Source organism: Symphalangus syndactylus, chromosome 13, assembly GCF_028878055.3.
Source record: "Symphalangus syndactylus isolate Jambi chromosome 13, NHGRI_mSymSyn1-v2.1_pri, whole genome shotgun sequence".
Lineage (NCBI taxonomy): Eukaryota > Metazoa > Chordata > Mammalia > Primates > Hylobatidae > Symphalangus > Symphalangus syndactylus.
The window spans coordinates 48,238,525-48,266,101 of NC_072435.2; the positions used below are offsets into that span (position 1 = coordinate 48,238,525).

Below are 27,577 nucleotides of genomic sequence, written 5' to 3' on the forward strand. Positions count from 1 at the left end.
TGTATAATTAATACATAAAAAATACAGATATAGAGTCATCTTTTTTTAAAATTATACTTCAAGTTCTATGGTACGTGTGCACAACATGCATGTTTGTTACATATGTGTACATGTGCCATGTTGGTGTGCTGCACCCATTAACTCGTCATTTACATTAGATATATCACCTAATGCTATCCCTCCCGCTTCCCCATACCCCACAACAGGCCCCAGTGTGTGATGTTGCCCACTCTGTGTCCAAGTGTTCTCATTGTTCAATTCCCACCTATGAGTGAGAACACGCGGTGCTTGGTTTTCCGTCCTTGTGATAGTTTGCTCAGAATGATGGTTTCCAGCTTCATCCATGTCCCTACAATGGACATGACCTCATCCTTTTTTTATGGCTGCATCATATTCCATGGTGCATATGTGCCACATTTTCTTAATTCAGTCTATCATTGATGGACATTTGGATTGGTTCCAACTCTTTGCTATTGTGAATAGTGCTGCAATAAACATACTTGTGCATGTGTCTTTATAGCAGCATGATTTATAATCCTTTGGGTATATACCCAGTAATGGGATTGCTGGGTCAAATGGTAGTTCTAGTTCTAGATCCCTGAGGAATCGCCACACTGTCATCCGCAATGGTTGAACTAGTTTACAGTCCCACCAATAGTGAAAAGTGTTCCTATTTCTCCACATCCTCTCCAGCACCTGTTGTTTCCTGACCTTATCATTATTATTATTATTATTATTATACTTTAAGTTTTATGGTACATGTGCACAACATGCAGGTTTGTTACATATGTATACATGTGCCATGTCAGCGTGCTGCACCAGTTAACTCATCATTTACATTAGGTATATCTCCTAATGCTATCCCTTCCCCCTGCTGTCACCCCACGACAGGCTCCGGTGTGTGATGTTCCCCACCCTGTGTCCAAGTGTTCTCATTGTTCAATTCCCACCTATGAGTGAGAACATGTGGTGTTTGGTTTTCTGTCCTTCTGACAGTTTGCTCACAATGATGGTTTCCAGCTTCATACATGTCCCTAAAAAGGACATGAACTCGTCCTTTTTTATGGCTGCATAGTATTCCATGGTGTATATGTGCCACATTTTCTTAATCCAGTCTATCATTGATGGACATTTGGGTTGGTTCCAAGTCTTTGCTGTTGTGAATAGTGCCGCGATAAACATATGTGTGCATGTGTCTTTATACCAGCATGATTTATAATCCTTTGGGCATATACCCAGTAATGGGATGGCTGGGTCAAATGGTAGTTCTAGTTCTAGATCCTTCAGGAATCACCACACTGTCTTCCACAATAGTTGAACTGGTTTAAACTCCCACCAACAGTGAAAAGTGTTCCTAATTCTCCACATCCTCTCCAGCACGTTGTTTCCTGACATTATTATTATTTTAAATTCTATGGTACATGTGCACAACGTACAGGTTTGTTACATATGTATACATATGCTATGTTGGCATGCTGCACCCATTAACTCATCATTTACATTAGATATATCTCCTAATGCTATCCCTCCACACTCCCCCGACCCCGCGACAGGCCACGGTGTGTGATGTTCCCCATCTTGTGTCCAAGTGTTCACATTGTTCAATTCCCACCTATGAGTGAGAACATGCAGTGTTTGGTTTTCTGTCCTTGCGACAGTTTGCACAGAATGATGGTTTCCAGCTTCATCCCCGTCCCTACAAAGGACATGAACTCATCCTCTTTTATGGCTGCAGAGTATTCCATGGTGTATATGTGCCACATTTTCTTAATCCAGTCTATCATTGATGGACATTTGGGTTGGTTCCAAGTCTTTGCTATTGTGAATAGTGCCACAATAAACATATGTGTGCATGTGTCTTTATACCAGCATGATTTATAATCCTTTGGGTATATACCCAGTAATGGGATGGCTGGGTCAAATGGTAATTGAGGAATCGCCACACTGTCTTCTGCAATGGTTGAACTAGTTTATACTCCCACCAACAGTGTAAAAGTGTTCCTATTTCTCCACATCCTCTCCAGCACCTGTTGTTTCCTGACTTTTTAATGATTGCCATTCTAAGTGGTGTGAGATGGTATCTCATTGTGGTTTTGATTTGCATTTCTCTGATGGCCAGTGATGATGAGAATTTTTTCATGTGTCTGTTGGCTGCATAAATGTCTTCTTTTGAAAAGTGTCTGTTCATATCCTTCACCCACTTTTTGATGGGGTTGTTTGATTTTTTCTTGTAAATTTAAGTTCTTTGTAGATTCTGGATATTAACCCTTTGTCAGATGGGTAGATTGTAAAAATTTTCTCCCATTCTGTAGGTTGCCTGTTCACTCTGATGGTGTTTTCTTTTGCTGTGCAGAAGCTCTTTAGTTTAATTAGATCCCATTTGTCAATTCTGGCTTTTGATGTCATTGCGTTTGGTGTTTTAGTCATGAAGTCCTTGCCCATGCCTATGTCCTGAAGGGTATTACCTAGGTTTTCCTCTAGGGTTTTTATGGTTTTAGGTCTAACATTTAAGTCTTTAATCCATCTTGAATTAATTTTTGTATAAAGTGTAAGGGAGGGATCCAGTTTCAGCTTTCTACATATGGCTAGCCAGTTGTCCCAGCACCACTTATTAAATAGGGAATCCTTTCCCCATTTCTTGTTTTCGTCAGGTTTGTCAAAGATCAGATGCTTGTAGATGTGTGGTATTATTTCTGAGGGCTCTGTTCTGTTCCATTGCTCTATATCTCTGTTTTGGTACTAGTACCAGGCTGTTTTGGTTACTGTAGCCTTGTAGTATAGTTTGAAGTCAGGTAGCGTGATGCCTCCAGCTTTGTTCTTTTGGCTTAGGATTGTCTTGGCAATGCGAGCTCTTTTTTGGTTCCACATGAACTTTAGTTTTTTCCAATTCTGTGAAGAAAGTCATTGGTAGCTTGATGGGGATGGCATTGAATCTACAAATTACCTTGGGCAGTATGGCCATTTTCATGATATTGATTCTTCCCATCCATGAGCATGGAATGTTCTTCCATTTGTTTGTGTCCTCTTTTATTTCATTGAGCAGTGGTTTGTAGTTTTCCTTGAAGAGGTCCTTCACATCCCTTGTAAGTTGGATTCCTAGGTATTTTATTCCCTTTGACGCAATTGTGAATGAGATTTCACTCATGATTTGGCTGTTTGTCTGTTATTGGTGTATAGGAATGCATGTGATTTTTGCACATTGATTTTGTATCCTGAGACCTTGCTGAAGTTGCTAATCAGCTTAAGGAGATTTTGGGCTGAGGTGATGGGGTTTTCTAAATATACAATCATGTCATCTGCAAACAGGGACAATTTGACTTCCTCGTTTCCTATTTGAATACACATTATTTCTTTCTCTTGCCTGATTGCCCAGGCCAGAACTTCCAACACTGTGTTGAATAGGAGTGGTGAGAGAGGGCATCCCTGTCTTGTGCCAGTTTTCAAAGGGAATGCTTCCAGTTTTTGCTCATTCAGTATGATATTGGCTGTGGGTTTGTCATAAATAGCTCTTATTATTTTGAGATACGTCTCATCAATACCTAGTTGATTGAGAGTTTTTAGCATGAAGGGCTGTTGAATTTTGTCAAAAGTCTTTTCTGCATGTATTGAGATAATCATGTGGTTTCTGTCTTTGGTTCTGTTTATATGATGGATTACATTTATTGATTTATGTATGATGAACCAGCCTTGCATCCCAGGGATGAAACTAACTTGATCATTGTGGATAAGCTTTTTGATGTGCTGCTGGATTCATTTAGCCAGTATTTTATTTAGGATTTTTGCATCGATGTTCATCAGGGATATTGGTCTAAATTCTTTTTTTGCTGTGTCTCTGCCAGGATTTGGTATCAGAATGATGCTGGCCTCATAAAATTAGTTAGGGAGGATTCCCTCTTTTTCTATTGATTGGAACAGTTTCAGAAGGAATGGTACTAGCTCCTCTTTGTACCTCTGGTAGAATTCGGCTGTGAATCCCTCTGGTCCTGGACTTTTTTTGGTTGGTAGGCTATTAATTATTGCCTCAGTTTCGGAGCCAGTTATTGGTCTATTCAGGGATTCAACTTCTTCCTGGTTTAGTCTTGGGAGGGTGCATGTGTCCAGGAATTTATCTATTTCTTCTAGATTTTCTAGTTTATTTGTGTAGAGGTGTTCATAGTATTCTCTGATGTTAGTTTGTATTTCTGTGGGATCTGTGGTGATATCCCCTTTATCATCTTTTATTGGGTCTACTCTCTTTTCTTCTTTGTCTTGCTAGTGGTCTATCAATTTTCTTGGATCTTTTCAAAAAACCAGCTCCTGGATTCACGGATTTTTTTGAAGGGTTTTTTATGTCTCTATCTCCTTTAATTCTGCTCTGATCTTAGGTCTTTCTTGATTTCTGCTAACTTTTGAATATGTTTGCTCTTGCTTCTCTAGTTTTTTTTTTTTTTTTTTTGAGACGGAGTCTCGCTCTGTCGCCAAGGTTGGAGTGCAGTGGCATGATCTCAGCTCACTGCAAGTTCTGCCTCCCAGGTTCACACCATTCTCCTCCTTCAGCCTCCTGAGTAGCTGGGACTACAGGTGCCTGCCACCGCGTGTGGCTAATTTTCTTTTTGTATTTTTACTAGAGACGGTGTTTCACCGTGTTAGCCAGGATGGTCTTGATCTCCTGACCTTGTGATCTGCCCACCTCGGCCTCCCGAAGTGCTGGGATTACAGGCGTGAGCCACTGCGCCCGGCTGCATCTCTAGTTCTTTTAATTGTGATGTTAAGGTGTCAATTTTAGATCTTTCCTGCTTTCTCTTGTGGGCATTTAGTGCCATAAATTTCCCTCTACACACTGCTTTAAATGTGTCCCAGAGATTCTGGTATGTTGTGTCTTTGTTCTCATTTGTTTAAAGAACATCTTTATTTCTGCCTTCATTTTGTTATGTACCCAGTAGTCATTGAGGAGCAGGTTGTTCAGTTTCCATGTAGTTGAGCGGTTTTGAGTGAGTTTCTTAATCCTGAGTTCTAGTTTGATTGCACTGTGGTCTGAGAGAGTTTGTTATAATTTCTGTTCTTTTACATTTGCTGAGGAGTGCTTTACTTCCAACTATATGGTCAATTTTGGAATAAGTGCGATGTAGTGTTGAGAAGTATATTCTGTTGATTTGGGGTGGAGAGTTCTGTAGATGTCTATTAGATATGCTTGGTGGAGAGCTGAGTTCAATTCCTGGATATCCTTGTTAACTTTCTGTCTCGTTGATCTGTCTAATGTCAACAGAGGGGTGTTAAAGTCTCCCATTATTATTGTGTGGGAGTCTAAGTCTCTTTGTAGGTCTCTAAGGACTTGCTTTATGAATATGGGTGCTCTTGTACTGGGTGCATATACATTTAGGATAGTTAGCTCTTCTAATTGCATTGATCTCTTTACCATTATATAATGGCCTTCTTTGTCTCTATTGATCTTTGTTGGTTTAAAGTCTGTTTCATCAGAGACTAGGATTGCAACCCCTGCTTTTTTTGTTTGTTTTCCATTTGTTTGGTAGATCTTCCTCCATCCCTTTATTTTGAGCCTATGTGTGTCTCTGCAGGTGACATGAGTCTCCTGAATACAGCACACTGATGGGTCTTGACTCTTTATCCAATTTGTCAGTCTGTGTCTTTTAATTGGAGCATTTATCCCATTTACATTTAAGGTTAATCTTGTAATTTGATCCTGTCATTATGATGTTAGCTGGTTATTTTGCTCGTTAGTTGACGCAGTTTCTGCCTAGCATTGATGATCTTTACAATTTGGCATGTTTTTGCAGTGGCTGATACCGGTTATTCCTTCCCATGTTTAGTGCTTCCTTCAGGAGCTCTTGTAAGGCAGGCCTGGTGGCGACAAAATCTCTCAGCATTTGTTTGTCTGTAAAGGATTTTATTTCTCCTCCACTTATGAAGCTTAGCATGGCTGGATATGAAATTCTGGGCTGAAAATTCTTTTAAGAATGTTGAGTTGGGCGCGGTGGCTCACGCCTGTAATCCCAGCACTATGGGAGGCTGAGGTTGGTGGATCACGAGGTCAAGAGATCGAGACCATCCTGGCTAACACGGTAAAACCCCATCTCTACTAAAAATACAAAAAATTAGCTGGGCATGGTGGCGGGCACCTGTAGTCCCAGCTACTCAGGAGGCTGAGGCAGAAGAATGGCGTGAACCCAGGCGGCGGATCTTGCAGTCAGCCAACATCGCGCCACTGCACTCCAGCCTGGGTGACAGAGCAAGACTCCGTCTCAAAAAAAAAAAAAAAAAAAGAATGTTGGATATTGGCCCCCAGTCTCTTCTGGCTTGTAGAGTTTCTGCAGAGAGATCCACTGTTAGTCTGATAGGCTTCCCTTTGTGGGTAACCCGACCTTTCTCTCTGGCTGCCCTTAATATTTTTTCCTTCATTTCAACTTTGGCGAACCTGACAATTGTCTTGGAGTTGCTCTTCTCGAGGAGTATCTTTCTGGTGTTCTCTGTATTTCCTGAATTTGAAATGTTGGCCTGCCTTGCTAGGTTGGGGAAGTTCTCCTGGATAATATCCTGAAGAGTGTTTTCCAACTTGGTTCCATTCTCTCCGTCACTTTCAGGTACACCAGTTAGATGTAGATTTGGTCTTTTCACATAGTCTTATATTTCTTGGAGGCTTTGTTCATTTCTTTTTACTCTTTTTTCTCTAAACTTCTCTTCTCACTTCATTTCATTCATTTGATCTTCGATCACTGATACTCTTTCTTCCACTTGATCAAATCAGCTACTGAAGCTTGTGCAGGCATCATGTAGTTCTCGTGCCATGGTTTTCAGCTCCATCAGGTCATTTGAGGTCTTCTCTATGCTGTTTATTCTGGTTAGCCATTCGTCTAATCTTTTTTCAAGGTTTTTAGCTACTTTGTGATGGGTTGGAACATCCTCCTTTAGCTCGAAGAAGTTTATTATTACCCATTGTCTGAAGTCTTCTTCTCTCAACTCGTGAAAGTCATTCTCCATCCAACTTTGTTCCGTTGCTGGCAAGGAGCTGCTTTCCTTTGGAGAAGAGGCACTCTGGTTTTTAGAAATTTCAATTTTTCTGCTCTGGTTTCTCCTCGTCTTTGTGGGTTTTTTCTACCTTTGGTCTTTGATGATGGTGACGTACAGATGGGGTTTTGGTGTGGATGCCCTTTCTGTTTGTTAGTTTTCCTTCTAACAGTCAGGACCCTCAGCTACAGGTCTATTGGACTTTGCCTGGGTATCACCAGTGGAGGCTGCAAAACAGCAAATATTGCAGAATAGCAAATGTTGCTGCCTGATCCTTCCTCTGGAAGCTTCATCTCAGAGGGGTACCTGGCCATATCCTCATGTCAGTCAGTCCCTACTGGGAGGTGTCACCTAGTTAGGCTACTTGGGGGTCAGGGACCCACTTGAGGAGGCAGTCTGTCCATTCTCAGATCTCAAACTCTGTGCTGGGAGAACCACTACTCTCTTCAAAGCTGTTGGACAGGGACGTTTAAGTCTTCAGAAGTTTCTGCTGCCTTTTGTATGGCTATGCCTTGGCCCCAGAGGTGGGAGTCTACAGAGGCAGGCAGGCCTCCTTGAGCTGCAGTGGGCTCCACCCAGTTTGAGCTTCCCAGCCACTTTGTTTACCTACTGAAGCCTCAGCAATGATGGACCCCCCTTCCCCAGCCTTGCTGCAGCCTTGCAGTTTGATCTCAGACTTCTGTGCTAGTAGTGAGTGAGGCTTCGTGGGCATGGGACCCTCCGAGCCAGGTACGGGATATAATCTCCTGGTGTGCCGTTTGCTAAGACCATTGGAAAAGCACAGTATTAGGGTAGGAGTGTCCCGATTTTCCCTGTACCATCTGTCACGGCTTCCCTTGGCTAGGAAAGGGAATTCCCCAACCTTTTGCGCTTCCCGGGTGAGGTGATGCCCTGCCCTGCTTCAGCTCATTCTCCGTGGGCTGCACCTACTGTCCAACAAGTCCCAGTGAGATGAACCCAGTACCTCAGTTGGAAATGCAGAAAATCACCTTCTGTGTCACTCATGCTGGGAGCTGTAGACTGCAGCTGTTCCTATTTGGCCATCTTGGAACCTCCCTTAAATCCAGAGTGATCTATTTTAACTGCACACTTGAGAATAAAAGACATCTTGGGTTATAGGCCAAGAGCTTTCAGAGAAGATAGCTTACAAAATGTGGGGAGACTGGGTATAGAAACATTTACCCCTATGCCTTAAGGAGTAAATAATTCTGTCTTTCACTGCTAATTCCAACTATTAACTTGGAACTACAGAAATATAACATTTCATTATACCACAAAACATCTTGTTATTTCTATTTTAGATTCAGGGAATACACCTGCAGATTGGTAACATAGGTATACTGCATGGTGTTGAAGTTTGGATACTTTAACTATTCCATTGCCTAAGCAGTGTACAGTACACCTGATAAGTAGTTTTTCAATGTTTGTCTCCCTTTCTTCTTCCATCTTTTTGGAATTCCCAGTGTTTATTGTTTTCATCTTTGTTTCCATGTGCACCCAATGTTTACCTCCCACATATAAGTGAGAACATGTGGTATTTGTTTTACTGATCTCTGTTAATTTGCTTACATTAATGGCCTTCTGCTGCATTCATGTTGCCACAAAGGACATTACTTCATTCTTTTCTGTGACTGCATAGTATTGCAGTCTGTAAGTACCTCATTTTTCTTATCCAATCTAAGATTTATAGGCACCCGTTTCTCCTGAAGTCAGGATGAAGTTGAAACAGAAAGCTCTTTCTCCACAACTTCAACATGTTATTTTTTGACTTATGATAACAGCCATTCTAACTGGTGTGAAATGGTATCATATTGTCATTTTGATTTACATCTCTGATGATTACAGATGTTAAACATTTTTTGAATGTTTATTGGCAACTCTTATGTCTTCCTTTGAGAAGTGTCGATATTTTCTGCTTTGTCAAATTAAATTTCTTATAGATTCGATATATTAATCAGTTGTATGCACTTTGCAAATATTTCATATTGTAGGGTGTCTGTTTCCTTTGTTGATAGTTTCTTTGGCTGTGCAGAAGCTCTTTAGTTTAATTAGATGCAAATTTTGATTATTTTTGTCGCACTCACTTTTAAGATGTTATTCATAAATTCATTCCAGAGGCCAGTGTCTAGAATAGTCCTTTCTAAATGTTCTTCTAGGATTTGTGTAGCTTGAAGACTCACAGATAAGTCTTTAATCTATCTTGACATATTTCCTATATGGAAAGATGTAGGAGTCCACTTTTTTCTGCATATAACCAGTTTTCCCTGTACCATTTATTGTTATTATTATTACCTTTGAAACAAAGTCTCACTCTGTCACCCAGGCTGGAGTGCAGTGGCGCCATCTTGGCTCACTGCAACCTCTGCCTCCCAGGTTCAAGTGATTCTTCTGCCTCAGCCTCCCAAGTAGCTGGGACTACAGGTGCCTGCTACCACGCCTGCTAATTTTTGTATTTTTAGTAGACAGGGTTTCACCCTGTTGGCCAGGCTGGCCTCGAACTCCTGACCTCATGATCCACCAGCCTTGGCCTCCCAAAGTTCTGGGATTACAGGTATGAGCCACTGCGTCCAGCCCCTACTTACTAAATAGGAAGTTATTTTCCCTTTGTTAATTTCTTTCTTTTTTTTTTTTTTTGAGACGGAGTCTCGCTCTGTTGCCCAGGCTGGAGTGCAGTGGCGCGATCTTGGCTCACTGCAAGCTCCGCCTCCTGGGTTCATGCCATTCTCCTGCCTCAGCCTCTCTGAGTAGCTGGGACTACAGGTGCCTGCCACCACGCCAGGCTAATTTTTTTGTATTTTTAGTAGAGACGGGGTTCCACCCTGGTCTCGATCTCCTGACCTCATGATCTGCCCGCCTCGGCCTCCCAAAGTGCTGGGATTACAAGTGTGAGCCACCACGCCCGGCTCCCTTTGTTAATTTCTGTGGGCTTTGTGAAAATTAACTTGGTTGTAAAAGTGTAGATTTCAGGGCTTTCTCTTCTTCTCCATTGATCTATATGTATATTTTCATACCAGAACCATGTAATACTGGTTAGTGTAGCTTGTAGTACAATTTTAAATCAGGTAATAGGAGGCCTCCAGGTTTTTTTTTTTTTTTTTTTTTTTTCTGAAGTTGCCTTGGCTATTTGGGCTTTTATTCTTTCACATAAATTAGTTTTCTTTGCTGGGTGCGGTGGCTCATGCCTGTAATCCCAGCACATTGGGAGGCCGAGGCTGGTGGATGACGAGCTCGAGACCAGACTGGCCAACATGGTGAAACTCTGTCTCTACAAAAATACAAAAATTAGCCAGGCATGATGGCAGGTGCCTACAATCCCCGCTACTTGGGAGGCTGAGGCAGAAGAATTGCTTGAACCTGGAAGATGTAGGTTGCAGTGAGCCCAGATTGTGACACTGCACTCCAGCCTGGGGGAGAGTGAGGCTCTGTCTTAAAAAATAATAATTTAATATGGTTCACTTATGATAAACTCTCTAAAATTCTGATTTCTATATTTTCTAGGAAATTTTACATTTGTCACACTTTGGGTAAGAATCTAGTAAGACTCTTTTTCTAACAATATTTTTTCTTTTTACAAAGAAGCACCATGCTAACTGACTTAATCCTCTCGCCTGTGGACATGTATGCCTTTTATCTTAATTAACTGATCTGAAAGTTATATTGATAAGCAAACTCTCCAGTTAAAACCATTTTTTCAGTCCATTAAAAAATACCAAAGTTCTCATCAAAACCCACAAAATACCATGTGAAATGACATGGCATGAAGAAAACAGTGGGAAAACTGCAGCCATAACACAGAAAAAGAAGGACTATGATGCATACATGGGTGGAATACATATAAGAAGACAAACAAAACTTAAGATAATTAGAAAATAAATGAAGCAGAACTTCTTTTTAAATTCAGCAAAATTCAGCCTTGCAGCCTGAAAAAAAAGTACTCGCCACATGAAAAATCAATTGTTTACCTTTGATATTTTCCACCTCTGAACATGAAGTTGCAAGTTTCACAGGAGTATTTATGCCTTATTATGGAGCATCTGTTATACAGCAAGCACTGTCATGTTTGGTTGCTACATTTATGTATAAAAACATTCTCATGACTTATGAAGCTTCCCTAGAACTTACCTGAACAAATGGCCTAATGAATAAATTTACTTACATCCATCACAAAAAGTGAAAAAAAAATAACATAAGTAGGCTTATATAGGGTTCTCCAATTAAAAGAAATGGAATGTTCCAACTAAATAAAATATAATTTAATGCACAAATTTTAGAATTACAGCTAAAAATTATTTTGTGTACATGACTAAATCTATTTTATTTTGAGATGGAGTCTTGCTCTGTCGCCCAGGCTGGAGTGCAGTGGCACAATCTTGGCTCACTGTGACCTTTGTCTTCCGGGTTAAAGCTATTCTCCTGCCTCAGCCTCCCAGTAGCTGGGATTACAGGAGCATGCCATCATGCCTGGCTAATTTTTGTATTTTTGGTAGAGATGAGCTTTCACCATTTTGGCCAGGTTGATCTTGAACTCCTGACCTCAAGTGATCCACCCACCTCGGCCTCCCAAAGTGCTGGGATTACAGGTGTGAGCCACCGCACCCGGCCCATAACTAAATTTCATTAAAATCATTCTTATAATCACACAGCAGCTCACAAAATGAACACCTCATAAACTATAAAACAACAAATATATATCAGAAGCAAGAAAGTTATGGGTCTAGCATGAGTACCAGGCAAGTAAAAACAAGAGAATTTGGCAAGATTCTGAACCATAAGCCGTAAGATTGTACAGTAAAATTCAATACAGAGTACAGATTTGCATTCATTTTTGAGGATTTTTGTTTTCTAGAAAAGTAGACACCTAAGTGTGGTGGCTCACGCCTATAATCCTAGTACTTTGGAAGACTGAGGTGGATCACCTCAGGTCAGGAGTTCGAGACTAGCCTGACCAAAATGAAGAAACCCCATCTGTACTAAAAATACAAAAATTATCTAGGCATGGTGGCCTGCACCTGTAGTCCTAGCTACTAGGGAGGCTGAAACAGGAGAACTGCTTGAACCCAGGAGGCAGAGTTACAGTGAGCGGAGATCACACCATTGCACTCCAGCCTAGGCAACAGAGTGAGATTCTGTCTCAAAACAAAAACAAAAACAAAAACAAAACAAAAAGAAAATTAGACACCTTATAAAATGATGTCTTGTTCCAATATTATTCTGAAAATAGTTACAAACTCATACTTGAACACAATCCATAATCTTCTTACACCTAAGGTTTATATTTAGGCTAATAGATGTGTATATTTAACTCTATGTAAATCAAAACTAAAAAGCCTGTAAGTGTTTGCAAGCAGAGAGGCCACACATTCAAAGAAAAACATACAAGAAATTATTTTTAAGTATTTATTCACGACTCAGAAATGTGTAAATTTTATACTTGCATATAATTTTTATTATTATAAAAATAACCCTGTAGTCAATAACAATCGTATATTTAAAAAACTAAAACTGTACAATTGAACTGTTCATAATACAAAAAATAAATTCTAAAGGTGATGGATACCTCATTTACCCTAATGTGATTATTATATATTGTATGCCTCTTTTCAGAACATGCCATATATAACATAAATATTATGTGCCTGAAAAAACTAACAAAAGTAAATTTAAATGGGAAAAAATAAATAAAAATTTTACCTACAGAAACATTCCTTATTTGCAGTTTAAAGCCACTGGAAAAAAAATTAGTACTAGAGATGTTAGTGCATTCTTTTACCAAATAGTGTATTGTTACCACCATTTATTTTATTTATTTATTATTTATTTACTGAGAGGGAGTCTCACTTTGTCACCCAGGCTGGAGTACCATGGCATGATCTCAGCTCACCGCAACCTCTGCCTCCCGGGTTCAAGTGATTCTCCTGCCTCAGCCTCCCGAGTAGCTGGGATTACAGGCATGCACCACCATGCCTGGCTAATTTTGTATTTTTAGTAGAGATGGCGTTTCTCCATGTTGGTCAGGCTGGTCTTGAACTCCCGACCTCAGGTGATCCACCAGCCTTGGCCTCCCAAAGTGCTGGGATTACAGGCATGAGCCACCGCACCCGGCCTTGTTACCACCTTTTACCTACACCCTTGAGTAAGGTGGACTAGGTTAAAGTAAGTGGAATAATGTGACTTGACTGAATGCACAATATTTAAACTGTTAAAAATGTTGAATTAAGAAATTAAGTTCACACATAATCTAAAATTTTTAACATGTACTGCATTTTTTCCATAAAAGTACAATTAGTAAAAAATATACTAATTTATTTTTAATTTTAACTAAAACTAAAAATTTGTCTCTCAATATAATGCAGAATATTACTCTGAACACCTACCTCGTGCATCACTCAATACTGCAAGTGAATCACAAAGAACCTCTTTACTTAGATTTTCATCATGCATTTTAATGTCCTTACTCTTTCACAGGAGAGGTCATAAATGCTCACCTAATAAAAAATAATCTCTCATATCTTTTGGTCACATGCTTTCACATATGAATGCAATGTTATAAAGAAACAGCATGAGCCAGGTGCAGTGGCTACCGCCTGTAATCCCAGCATTGTGGGAGGCCAAGCTGGGCGGATCACCTAAGGTCACGAGTTTGAGACCAGCCTGGCCAACATGGCAAAACCCCGGCTCTATTAAAAATACAAAATTTAGCCAGGCATGGTGGTGTGCACCTGTAATCCCAGCTACTTGGGAGGCTGAGGCAGGAGAATCACTTGAACCCTGGAGACGGAGGTTGCAGTGAGCTGAGATCGTGCCACTGCACTCCAGCCTGGGGGGCGAGAGCGCAAGACTGCATCTCAAAAGAAAAAAAAAGAAAAGAAAAAGAAAAAGAAACTAATTTCTTTAGCACAAAGTAATTTGAGAGTTAATTATAACATTAACATGAAATAATTTGAGTTAATTACATTATTTGTATGAAGTAATTTGAGAGTTATTTACTTTTTAAAAAATCTGTAATCTTTCTAAAAAAAAAAGTATACTTGTAACTCTCCAAAAAACTTTCTACTCTTTTAAAGATATAAACAAATAATTTTTCTACCAAGTTTAGTTTTGGATTATTTTCTAAACTCAGAACTCTGATTCAGTGTAAAGTCTGAAGTGTCAGTGCCTTATATATTTCTAATGTAAATTCTCTGATATTTACATAGACTTACCATTGAATTAAGTTTTTTATTTACTGTATATGCAAAAATATATTTTAATATGAACTCTAACCTGTAGTTTTTGAATAAATTTTTTTTCTAAATTGATTACATTTACAGGGTTTTTGATATAAATTCTCTGATGTTGAACAAAGTTTGAGCAATTGCTTCAGGGTTTGTCTCTAATACAAAATGAATACAAGATCTGTGTTCCAAGTAAAGTTACCACAACTTTGCTTATATTTGTAATGTTTGTCTTCAAAATAAATCCTCTTCAGCACTTTAAATGCTTGTATTTTCTGAAGACTCTTTTGACAGTAATTGCACTTTTAATGCTATTAAGTATAAACTCTCTGATGTTGAATAAGATGTGCACAGATATTAATCACTTTTTTACTTTCTTTATATTTGTACATTTATCTTCAAGTATAAAGGCTTTCATGTGCAATAAGGTTTCAGCATTGTGTAAGTTTTGCCACATTGTTCACACTTGTAGAAGTTTTCTCCAGAATGAATTACCTTACCTACAATCCAGTGTGATAACCATTTAAAGTCTTTGTCACATTCATATTTCTATGATTTCTCACCAGCACAATTTCTTTTATGTTTGGAAATGTTTGCAATGTTATCACAAGCATTGTTACAAATTTCAGGTTTGTAGAGTTTCTCTCCAGTATGAATCATCTTATGTCTGTTAAGAATAGAGGAGTTGTTAAAGGCTTTGCCACATTCTTCACACTTGTAGGGTTTCTCTCCAGTATGAATTATCTTATGTGCAGTAAGGTGTGAGGACTGGTTAAAAGCTTTGCCACATTCTTCACATTTGTAGGGCTTCTCTCCAGTATGAATTACCTTATGTTTACAAAGAGTTGAGGACTGGTTAAAAGCTTTGCCACATTCTTCACATTTGTAGGGTTTCTCTCCAGTATGAATTCGCTTATGTGTAGTAAGTTGTGACGATAGGTTAAAAGCTTTGCCACATTCTTCACATTTGTAGGGCTTCTCTCCAGTATGAATTCTCTTATGTGTAGTAAGGTGTGAGAACCGGCTAAAGGCTTTGCTACATACTTCACATTTGTAGAATTTCTCTCCAGAATGAATTCTCCTATGTGTAGTAAGGGTTGAGGATTGTTTAAAAGCTTTGCCACATTCTTCACATTTGTAGGGTTTCTCTCCAGAATGAATTCTCTTATGTGTAGTAAGATGTGAGAACCGGCTAAAGGCCTTGCCACATTCTTCACATTTGTAGAATTTCTCTCCAGTATGAATTATCTTATGTGTAGTAAGGGTTGAGGACTGGCTAAAAGCTTTGCCACATTCTTCACATTTGTAGGGTTTCTCTCCAGCATGAATTATCTTATGTGCAGTAAGGGTTGAGGACTGGCTAAAAGCTCTGCCACATTCTTCACATTTGTAGGGTTTCTCTCCAGTATGAATTCTCTTATGTGTAGTAAGGTTTGCAGATTGGTTAAAAGCTTTGCCACACTCCTCACATTTGTAGGGTTTCTTTCCAGTATGAATTATCTTATGTGTAGTAAGGTGTGAGAGCCGGTTAAAGGCTTTTCCACACTCTTCACATTTGTAGGGTTTCTTTCCAGTATGAATTCTTTTATGTGTAGAAAGGTTTGAGGCCCCATTATAGGCTTTCCCACATTCTTTACATTTGTAGGGTTTCTCTCCACTATGAATTCTTTTATGTTGAGCTAAGTGTGAAAGCATGCAAAATGACTTTTCACATTCTTTATATTTGAAAGATTTCTTTCCAGTATGTCTTATCTTATGTCTGTTTGAATTTGAAAATTTATGAAAGACTTTCACATATTTGTCGCATTGAAATATTTTGTTCTGGGTAGTTGTCAAACACTGGTTAATTCCATTGTAACATTCTTTGTGCACCTTACATTCATCCACGCTTTTACAGTATTTTCTTAGCTGTAAATTTTCACGTCCACATTTTTTATATCTTCTCAGTATCACTTTTTGGAAATAATTTTTTTTGCCCTGCTTTGGCCAAAGGTCTTGGGCAAAATAAGAACATACAACTGAAAGAAATAAAAATAATAAATTACTTCACTTACTAGACTCAGATGAATATACTTTACAAATCTAACCTATAAAATTATACAAACTACATCACAAGATGGCACAGCAAAATATTACACGCTCTAACATTTTCACAGACATATAAATGTAACAAAAGCATACAGAACAAATTACATTTGTGAAAAATTAAAGTAAGTTAAGTGTGCGCAGTGCCCCAGGTGAGCCCAATGCAAAGAGCCACATAGAAGAAAGAAAAGTCTGTTACATTTACCCAATGCAGGTCTTCTTGCTTCCCTATATAACATAGTGACTTTAGAAATAAATTGCCAACTCCTGGTTTCATTTTTAAAAGACAAGTAAAATAATGGCTTATACATCTTTATTCCTCAATGGCAGGGACTTTTACAGACACTGGTTCCTGTGTCTCATTGCATAAAAGTTCTGCAAGAAACAGTGGTATTCTTTCAAATGACAGTTTGAGGCTGCTGAGATAAAAGGTCAGGTACCAAAACAGATATATAGACCAATGGAACAGAATAGAGACCTCAGAAATAACACCACACATCTACAACCATCTGATCTTTGACAAACCTGACAAAAACAAGCAATGGGGAAAGGATTCCGTATTTAATAAATGGTGCTGGGAAAACTGGCTAGCCATATGTAGAAAGCTGAAACTGGATCCCTTCCTAACACCTTATACAAAAATTAATTCAAGATGGATTAAAGACTTAAATATTAGGCCTAAAACCATAAAAACCCTAGAGGAAAACCTAGGCAATGCCATTCAGGACATAGGTATGGGCAAGGACTTCATGACTAAAACACCAAAAGCAATGGCAACAAAAGCCAAAATTGACAAATGGGATCTAATTAAACTAAAGAGCTTCTGCATGGCAAAAGAAACTACCACCAGAATGAACAGGCAACCTACAGAATGGGAGAAAATCTATGCAATCTACCCATCTGACAAAGCACGAATATCCAGAATCTACAAAGAAAACAAATTTACAAGAAAAAAAACAAACAACCCCATCAAAAAGTGAGCAAAGTATGTGAACAGACACTTCTCAAAAGAAGACATTCATGCAGCCAACAGACACATGGAAAAATGCTCATCATCACTGGCCATCAGAGAAATGCAAATCAAAACCACAATGAGATACCATCTCATGCCAGTTAGAATGGTGATCATTAAAAAGTCAGGAGACAACAGGTGCTGGAGAGGATGTGGAGAAATAGAAACGCTTTTAGACTGTTGGTGGGACTGTAAACTAGTTCAACCATTGTGGAAGACAGTGTGACAATTCCTCAAGGATCTAGAACTAGAAATACCATTTGACCCAGCCATCCCATTACAGGGTATATACCCAAAGGATTATACATCATGTTACTGTAAAGACACATGCACACGTATATTTATTGCAGCACTATTCACAATAGCAAAGACTTGGAACCAACCCAAATGTCCATCAATGATAGAATGGATTAAGAAAATGTGGCACGTATATACTACAGAATACTATGCATTCATGAAAAAGGATGAGTTCATGTCCTTTGCAGGGACATGGATGAAGCTGGAAACCATCATTCTGAGCAAACTATCACAAGGACAGAAAACCAAACACCGCATGTTCTCACTCACAGGTGGGAACTGAGCAATGAGAATACCTGGACACAGGGTAGGGAACATCACACAATGGGGACTGTCGGGGTGTGGGGGCTGGGGGAAGGATAGCATTAACCACCATGGCACATGTATACCTATGTAACATAACTGAACGTTGTGCATATGTACCCTAGGACTTAAAGTATAATGAAGTAAATAAATAAATAAATAAGAAAGTTAAGCTTTACAGCAGCAAAAGACGGTGGTACTACAGACAGGAAACAATTATAGCAAGTGATTATTGGTTATTAAGAAGGAGTGTGGTGGCTCAAACCTGCAATCCTAGCACTTTGGGAGGCCAAGGTGGGTGGATCAACTGAGGTCAGGAGTTTGAGACCAAGCCTGGGCAACATAGTGAAACCCTGTCTCTACTAAAAATACAAAAGTAGCTGAGCATGGGGTCACATGCCTGTAATCCCAGCTAAGTGGGAGGCTGAGACCAGATAATCACTTGAATTGGGGAAGTGGAGGCTGCAGTGAGCTCAGACCATGCCATTGCACTGCAGCCTGGGTGACAGGAGCAAAACTCTGTTTCAAAAAAAAAAAAAAGAAACACGAATAAACTCCTCTGACTAAAAACTAAACACAAAATTTTAGACAAGGCACATCCTAAGAACATGTTTGAGAGACTCCCAGAATCTCTAGCCAAGATAATTGTTTTCAGACTATGTCAGAAAAAAAAAACATTTTAAAGACTGTGACAGGTAGCTTTTTTAAATGTCCAACTCTCAATCCAAGATTACAATGTATACAAAACAGGCCAATATAATTTCATCAAAAATATTATATAAATTTCAGAAAGAAACCATAAAAAAGATGTACACATTTTAAACACTAATAAATTGAATAATATCCAATGAGTGAAACAGGAACACAGTCCACTGTAGAAAATCACAAAAATGAGAATAAAAACAAGAATATCAAAATATTTAAAAAAAAAACAATTTGGTGGTAAAAAAACAGAAAAATAAACAATCGGAAAATCCTAAAAGAAAAATGATGTAAAAATGAAGTTCAACAAACAAATTAGGATACACACACAGATATTTATAATAAATACATATTAAGCACATTTTCAAAAATCACAGACAAGAAGAAAGTCTTAGGAGATGCCAGATAAAAGTAATGTGTCATTTACAAACATAGTCATATGATATAACCAGTGAATTATCAACAAAAATTTTGCAGGTCAGAAAGATACTGTGTGACATAAAGTCCTGAAAAAAAAAAAAGGTATCAAGTGAGAATAATACTATCAACAAATCTGTCCTGCTAAATAAAAAGAAAAACCCTTCCAAAACAACCAAATTCTGAAAAAGTATATTAGCACTGCATATGCCCTACATACAAAAGATGATGAAAGCAGTTCCTTAAACTGAAAGTAAAAGGATTAAAAAAAAAACCATATAATCATATAAAAATACATTATTTTCCAGGAAAGATATACACATACATAAAAACAGAATCTTGTGGCATTATCATAATGGTGCAGAAAACATTTTAAATTATTCTCTAAATTTTGAAAAATAAAAGCACAGAAATTATAAACATCTGTTAATGAATATACAATGTAAAAACATAATTAGCAACATCAATGACAAATTTCAAGGCAGATGTAATCAGGAAGAATTTTTTATTCAACTGAGGTTTATTTTATACCAAATTAAAAATATACTGTTGTTTCTTATAGAAGTTTTATGGAACCCCCAGGGTGCCACAAAAAAATAATCTGTACAAATATACAAAAGTGAATTAGAAATAAGTAAAAGCATATCAATACAAAAATCAAAAAGACACAAAGAGAGAAAATGAGAAACAAAGATGAAAGAATCAAATAAAATGATTAAAAACATAACAGTAAGTCTTTATCAGACAATTACTTAAATGTATATATAAAATTAACTTTCAATTCAAGAGACATACTTTCAATAGATTTATTAAAAATTTTTAAAACCAAGATCCAACTTTTTTTTTCTACAAGAGTCAGTAGAGATCTAATGATAAAAAACACTAAAAGGGGCAAGATGGAAGAATACATTTCATGCAAATATTAATCAAATGAGAGCAGAAGAAATCAAGATAATATTATGCAAGCTACATCTTAAGTCAAAAACTGTCATATTTTACAAAATGTACTTGAAGTTAAAACTCCAAGGAGACAAAAAAAGGACATTAAAACTTACAGATTTAGGCTGGGCATGGTGGCTCACACCTGTAATCCCAGCACTTTGGGAGGCTGAGGCGGGTGGATCACTTGAGGTCAGGAGTCTGAGACTGGCCTGGCTAACATGGTGAAACCCTGACGCTACTTAAAATACAAAAATTAGCCAGGCATGGTGGCGGGCACCTGTAATCCTAGTTACTCAGGAGGCTGAGGCAGGAGAATCACCTGAACCCAGGAGGCAGAGATTGCAGTGAGCCGAGATCACACCACTGCACTCCAGCCTGGGACACAGAGTGAGACTCTGTCTCAAAAACAAACAAACAAAAAAAACCACTTTAGATTTACTCACTGGGAACCTATGACAAATTTGTATATACATCTTTGTGTGTGCGTGTGTGTGTATGTGTGTGTGTGTGTGTATCTCACATTAGGGCCCCAAACATATAAAGCAAATATTGACAGAGTAACAGAGACACATAGAGAGCAACATAATTATAGTAGGATATTTCGACACTGCACTTTCCGTAATAAAAATTAAATGAGAATATTAGTAAGGGGATACAGGACTTCCAGGCAGTATAAGACAATTATTTCTAACAAAGGTAGAGAAAACACTCCTCAACACCAGGACACACATGGTTCTCAATAAACAACATTTTCCTTGATAGACCTCCTCTTATTACAAAAAAAAAGAAAATAAGTCATATCAAATTTTTTAAAACTGAAATTTTATAAATCACTTTCTATCACCAAAATGAGTATACAAGAGAAAAAAACCTGAAAAATTAACAAATATATAGAAATTAAACAACACACTCTTGAGCATGCTCTTGTGAAAGGCTGAAAAAGGTAACATTGTAAAGATGTCCATCCTGCTCAATACAATCTACAGATTTAATGCAATGTTTTTCAAATTTCTCATTGCATTTTTGAAGAAATAGAAACAGAACTCCCTCGAGTATACAGAATCTCTACAGATAATAAAGTACCCAAAAATATTAAAAACGAAACAAAACAATGTTGCAGGCATTACAGTTGCTGATTTCAAAACACATTACAAAGCTACAGAATTAAAACAATTTGGTATGAGTATAAAGGTGAAAAAGTAGACTAATAAAATAGAATGCAGCACATATATAAACTCTCACATATATGGTCACACGAAGAGTCATTTGCATACCCACATTTATTTTAGCATTGCTACTAAAAGCCAGTAGGTAAAAGCAAGGGAAATTTCGGTCACCAAATCATTCAGCAGATATAATTTGAAATACAAAAATGCCAAAATATTACTCAGTTTGAAAAAAAGCAGGAAATATTCTAACAACTATAAAGGTAAATCTTGATGACTTCATGCAAAATAAAATGAGCCAGCCACAAACAGAGATTTTATGAGATATATAAAGCAGTTATACTCTTAGAAACAGAAAAGAGAATGGTATTTGAAAAGTGCCAGGAAATGCGAAAAATTGGTAGTTGTTTAATGTGTACTGTAAAATTTCTAGAAGTCTTTTATAAAATAATGTAAATACACTTAACATGCCTGAAATGTACAGTGTTTTTGAGTCAGGGTCTTACTGTCACCCAAGCTGGGGTGCATGGCACAATTATGGCTCACTGCAGCCTCAAACTTCCAGGTTCAAGTAATCCTCCCTCCTCAATCTCCCAAGCAGACAGGACCACTTCACCATGTCTGGCTATGTTTTAAAATGCTTTACAGAGATGAGGTTTCCATATGTCTTCCAGGATGTTCTCAAGCTTTTGGGCTCAGTCCTCCTGCCTTGGCCTCCCAAAATCCAGGGATTACAGACATGAACCACCACCATGACTGGCCATGAAACGTACATTTAAATAGATTTAAGATGGTAAATTTTAGGTTATATGTTTGTACAATTGTTTTTAGAAGAATAACTGAAGAAGATCCAGAATTATAAATCTTTCCAAAAATTACCTTCAAGTCACAAAAGTGTTTCCCTCACACATAGGAAATATGTTTATTATTAAACACAAGGTGAAAATAAGACTATTTCCATGACTACTCATTTAGATAAGATAAAGCCACCATTAAAAATCGGCTAAGAAAAAATACATACAAGATTAGCCATAACCAAAATTGGGGTCATATTTATAGATACACACACACACACACACACACACATAATCAGATTGTAATAGAGATATGGCTGATTTATCTCTTAAACCCCACACCGACTTACATGTAAAAACAGAATTGCAAATTGTCTAAAATTGTAAAACCAAAAAAACACAATAAACTTATGTTAAGAAACCTACACTGAAAAAACACATTAATATGAAACTACAAAATAATAATAAATGTTTACTCATAAAATCTGGTACATAACTTGATGTAGCATTAACAAAGAATTTGTGTAGATAACTGGAATATTTTACTATAACTGTGTAATCATTGAAGGTGGCTATTTTGAATCATTGGCATGCACTGTAATGCAGTAAAAGTTTCAGATAAAATGCAGTATAATCATAAACAGAAGATTCTAATGACAAACTGATAAATAAGCATTTTAATAAATAAGATCATTTCTAAGTTTTAAATATATGCTATTCTTACACAAAATAAAACTGCTGTAATCCAAATTTAGAAGCAAAAAATAGCCTTACATTGCTAAATAAAGAAAAAATATATCTATTTTGCAGAATATGGTCAGGGCCTCTGATATATAAAACAAATATTTGGGAACAAATTATGTCATATTTTAGGTACTGGCTGACAAATGTGAGTGAAAATCCTGTAATCTTTTTTAGCCTGCCTATATTTCCTTTTTGTCTGTCTACTAATTATCTAATTCACTTCAGACATAACATGTAAATTTTAGTATATTGTCCTAAATGTCTAAATCTAAAACTACAGACAAAATTGAAATAGAAAATAGAAAGTAAAAATATACAGGAAGCCTGCCTGCCTGCTTTCCTTCCTTCCTTCCTTCCTTTTCTTTATTTCTTTCTTTCTTTCTTTTCCCTTTCTGGCCCAGACTGCAATCTACTCGGCTTGCTGTTGCCCGCGCCGCGGACTGCCTGGGACTGCCGGCGCGCGCCACCACTGCCTGCCTTTTCTCCTTTCGCTGCAGGCACGCGTTCGCCATCTTGGCCACGCTGGTCGCCAGCTCCTCACGCCGAGTGCTCTGCCCGCCTCAGCCTCCCGACGTACTGGGACTACAGACGGAGTCTCGCTCACCCAGTGCTCGGTGTTGCCCGGGCTGGAGTGCGGTGGCGTGGTCTGGCCTCGCGGCAGCCTCCGCCCCCCAGCCGCGTGCCTTGGCCTACCAGGGTGCTGGGATTGCACCCCCTGCCCGGCCGCCGCCCCATCTGGGAGGTGGGGAGCGCCTCTGCCCGGCCGCCCCGTCCGGGAAGAAGCGAGGAGTGCCTCTGCCCGGCCACCCCGTCCGGGAAGAAGTGAGGAGCGCCTCTGCCCGGCTGCCCCGTCTGGGAAGTGAGGAGCGCCTCTGCCCGGCCGCCCCGTCCGGGAAGAAATGAGGAGCGCCTCTGCCCGGCCGCCCCATCCGGGAAGAAGTGAGGAGCGCCTCTGCCCGGCCGCCCCGTCTGGGAAGTGAGGAGCGCCTCTGCCCGGCCACCCACCGTCTGGGAAGTGAGGAGCGCCTCTGCCCGGCCGCCCCGTCTGGGAGGTGAGGAGCGCCTCTGCCCGGCCACCCATCGTCTGGGAGGTGAGGAGCGCCTCTGCCCGGCCTCCCATGGTCTGGGAGGTGAGGAGCGCCTCTGCCCGGCCGCCCCGTCCGGGAGGAAATGAGGAGTGCCTCTGTCCGGCCGCCCCGTCCGGGAAGAGAGGAGCGCCTCTGCCCGGCCACCCACCGTCTGGGAAGTGAGGAGCGCCTCTGTCTGGCCGCCCCGTCCGGGAAGAAGTGAGGAGCGCCTCTGCCCGGCTGCCCCGTCTGGGAAGTGAGCAGCGCCTCTGCCCGGCCGCCCCGTCCGGGAATGAGGAGCGCCTCTGCCCGGGCGCCCCATCCGGGAAGAAGTGAGGAGCGCCTCTGCCCGGCCGCCCCATCCGGGAAGAAGTGAGGAGCGCCTCTGCCCGGCCACCCCATCTGGGAGGTGAGGAGCGCCTCTGCCCAGCCACCCATCGTCTGGGAAGTGGGGAGCGCCTCTGCCCGGCCGCCCCGTCTGGGAAGTGAGGAGCGCCTCTGCCCGGCCGCCCCGTCTGGGAAGTGAGGAGCGCCTCTGCCTGGCCACCCATCGTCTGGGAGGTGAGGAGCGCCTCTGCCCGGCCGCCCCGTCCGGGAGGAAGTGAGGAGCGCCTCTGCCCGGCCGCCCCGTCCGGGAGGAAGTGAGGAGCGCCTCTGCCCGGGCGCCCCGTCCGGGAAGAAGTGAGGAGCGCCTCTGCCCGGCCGCCCCGTCCGGGAAGAAGTGAGGAGCGCCTCTGCCCGGCCGCCCCGTCCGGGAGGAAGTGAGGAGCGCCTCTGCCCGGCCGCCCCGTCCGGGAGGAAGTGAGGAGCGCCTCTGCCCGGCCGCCCCGTCCGGGAGGAAGTGAGGAGCGCCTCTGCCCGGCCGCCCCGTCCGGGAGGAAGTGAGGAGCGCCTCTGCCCGGCCGCCCCGTCCGGGAGGAAGTGAGGAGCGCCTCTGCCCGGCCGCCCCGTCCGGGAGGAAGTGAGGAGCGCCTCTGCCCGGCCGCCCCGTCCGGGAAGAAGTGAGGAGCGCCTCTGCCCGGCCACCCCATCTGGGAGGTGAGGAGCGCCTCTGCCCAGCCACCCATCGTCTGGGAAGTGGGGAGCGCCTCTGCCCGGCCGCCCCGTCTGGGAAGTGAGGAGCGCCTCTGCCCGGCCGCCCCGTCTGGGAAGTGAGGAGCGCCTCTGCCCGGCCACCCATCGTCTGGGAAGTGAGGAGCGCCTCTGCCCGGCCGCCCCGTCTGGGAGGAAGTGAGGAGCGCCTCTGCCCGGCCGCCCCGTCCGGGAGGAAGTGAGGAGCGCCTCTGCCCGGCCGCCCCGTCCGGGAAGAAGTGAGGAGCGCCTCTGCCCGGCCACCCATCGTCTGGGAGGTGAGGAGCGCCTCTGCCCGGCCACCCATCGTCTGGGAAGTGAGGAGCACCTCTGCCCGGCCACCTATCGTCTGGGAAGAAGTGAGGAGCGTCTCTGCCTGGCCGCCCCGTCTGGGAAGTGAGGAGCTCCTCTGCCCGGCCGCCCTGTGTCTGGGTAGAAGTGAGGAGCTCCTCTGCCTGGCCGCTCAGTCTGGGAGGTCTACCACGGAGGCCAGAAGCAATGTGGGGGCTGGACGTGGTGGCTCACGCCTGTGGTCCCGGCACTCTGGGGGGCGAGGCGGGTTGATCACTTCGGGCTAGGAGTTCGAGACCAGTCTGGCCAACTTGGCGAAACATGAAGAATACAACAGACAAACCAACCAACCAACTCAGTGACAACAAAACAGGTCTACCCTGGAGTCATACTCTAATTTTTTCTATTTTCTTCCCTTTCTGATCCTTTATCCCACTTTCTTTTTCTTCCTCTTCCTTCTCCCTCTTCTTTGTCAAATAGAGGATTGAGTTATTATCACTGATCCATATAAAGTCCCTCTCTCATTTATTTTAACTCCCACCCCCCATTTCTATTCCCCGACTTCCCATGTGCAACCTTCCTAATATGTTTGATATGCATCTTTTTGTTTGTATGTATTTTTAGAAAATGTTTATTGTTTTTGTATGCAAAAATTAATAAAAAAAAAATAAATAGTAAAATGTACAGGAAGAGTGACATCACTAAGATGGAAAAATAAATGGTGCCTTATTTGCTTATTTTCTGACAGCAAGAAAATACATTAGCCTGACAAAAATGCCTTTATGAGAGAAACAGGAATCATGACTCAAACCTGTAATGAGAAATGCTTTAGGACAGAACTTCAAGATCAACCTGGTTGATCAACTATTTCCTTTGGAACACAGATTTCAAATCATTTTAAGGACTGGCTTTTTTTTTTTTTTTTTTCTACTTTGGAGCTCTCATCTGTGTCGTCTGTTGTATTCACTTTCACTCTCACCTACCTGGGGGTTCAGCTACCATCTCATGTCTCTTCACATTCCAAGGTTCTTTTCCTTGCTCCAGATAGGTGATCAGGTCTGGCTTAGAGGCAGCAATACCTGTTTTATTACAAATAACATGAATTGTGCTAATATTCTCCAATTATCAATTTAGTAGTGTGTTCAGTAAAAAGGATGTAATAGAATATTCTAGTAAATTAATTCCAAAATACTAATTTACAACAAAAAATTTTAAATATTTAGGAAATATTTTAATTTTGTAAGTTCTTAATTTTACTACCTGGTACTACTAAATCAAAAATTGGTAGTGGCAATTAGATTTTAAGATGTGGGCAACAGTATGTTATGCCACTAAATTTCTAAAATTAACACTAATCTAGAGTGAAGGACACAGATCAGCTGAGTGTGGAAAGTTCAGATCAAAATGAAACATCTTGAAATGCTTTTCTACATAGACAAATCTTGAAGTTAAAAAAAGAAAAAAAAACAGAGATCTGAAAGCATAAATTACCAAAAACCATTCTACAAAAAAAGAGAAATGAAACTTATAGGGTATATTAGGGAATTGTATATTGAAGTTATCCTCACCCACGAAGACCAGGTTTCTGTAGTTCTCTAACATCACATTCCTATATAAATTCTGCTGTGTGATATCCAGGCATTGCCACTCCTCCAGAGAGAATTCTATGGCCACATCCCTAAATGTCAACACTCCCTGAAAAACATACAAACACACACGCATATTTACCAAGTGGCCATGAACAGAATTTTTAATTTGACTCAAGGTAAAACAAGAGTAAAGAGAACTGGTTCTTACTTATAGGAGTGACTGATATATTTAATAAATAACTTTCAGCACAGAAGTATTCTCTAATGTATTCTCTAACTCTGAGAAAAGAGAGTGGCCTAAGATCCACAGCATCAAGGTATAGATTATACTTTTTTGGATGATGAAGTATAAAATTGAGGGCATTAACACTAACATGTACATTTTTTAGTGCTATATTTACATCATACAGAATAAGTTGTGTCCATTTTTCAGATGGAAAAGACATATTCAGTTAGAAAGTACTGCTCACATGTTAATGTGTACAATAAACTGGAGATCTTGTTAATGCAGATTATTTTTTCAGAAAATCTGGGCTGGGTGCGATGGCTCACACCTGTAATCCCAGCACTTTGGGAAGCTAAGGCGGGCGGATCACGAGGTCAGGAGATCGAGACTATCCTGGCTAACACGGGGAAACCCTGTCTCTACTAAAAATACAAAAAGTTAGCCGGGCGTGGAGGCAAGAGCCTGTAGTCCCAGCTACTCGGGAGCCTGAGGCAGGAGAATGGCATGAACCCCAGAGGCGGAGCTTGCAGTGAGCTGAAATCGCGCCACTGCACTCCAGCCTGGGTGACAGAGCGAGACTCCGTCTCAAAAAAAAAAAAAAAAAAAAGAAAATTTGGAATAAAATCTGAATTTCTGAATCTCTAACAAGCTCACC

General features: G+C 40.5%; 1 protein-coding gene across 1 annotated transcript in view; it reads right to left on the reverse strand.

Moving 5' to 3' along the window:
* The window catches only part of LOC129459381 (zinc finger protein 676-like), a 375,112-nt gene that overhangs the window by 327,242 nt on the left and 20,293 nt on the right, over positions 1–27,577 (reverse strand). Inside the window, exons 2-5 of the mRNA XM_055236075.2 lie at positions 26,676–26,802; positions 26,091–26,186; positions 14,786–16,234; positions 14,656–14,716 (exon numbers count right to left, since the gene is read on the reverse strand). Coding sequence (XP_055092050.1) covers positions 14,656–14,716; positions 14,786–16,234; positions 26,091–26,186; positions 26,676–26,802 — 1,733 coding nt within the window. The remainder of the gene's footprint in view (positions 1–14,655; positions 14,717–14,785; positions 16,235–26,090; positions 26,187–26,675; positions 26,803–27,577) is intronic.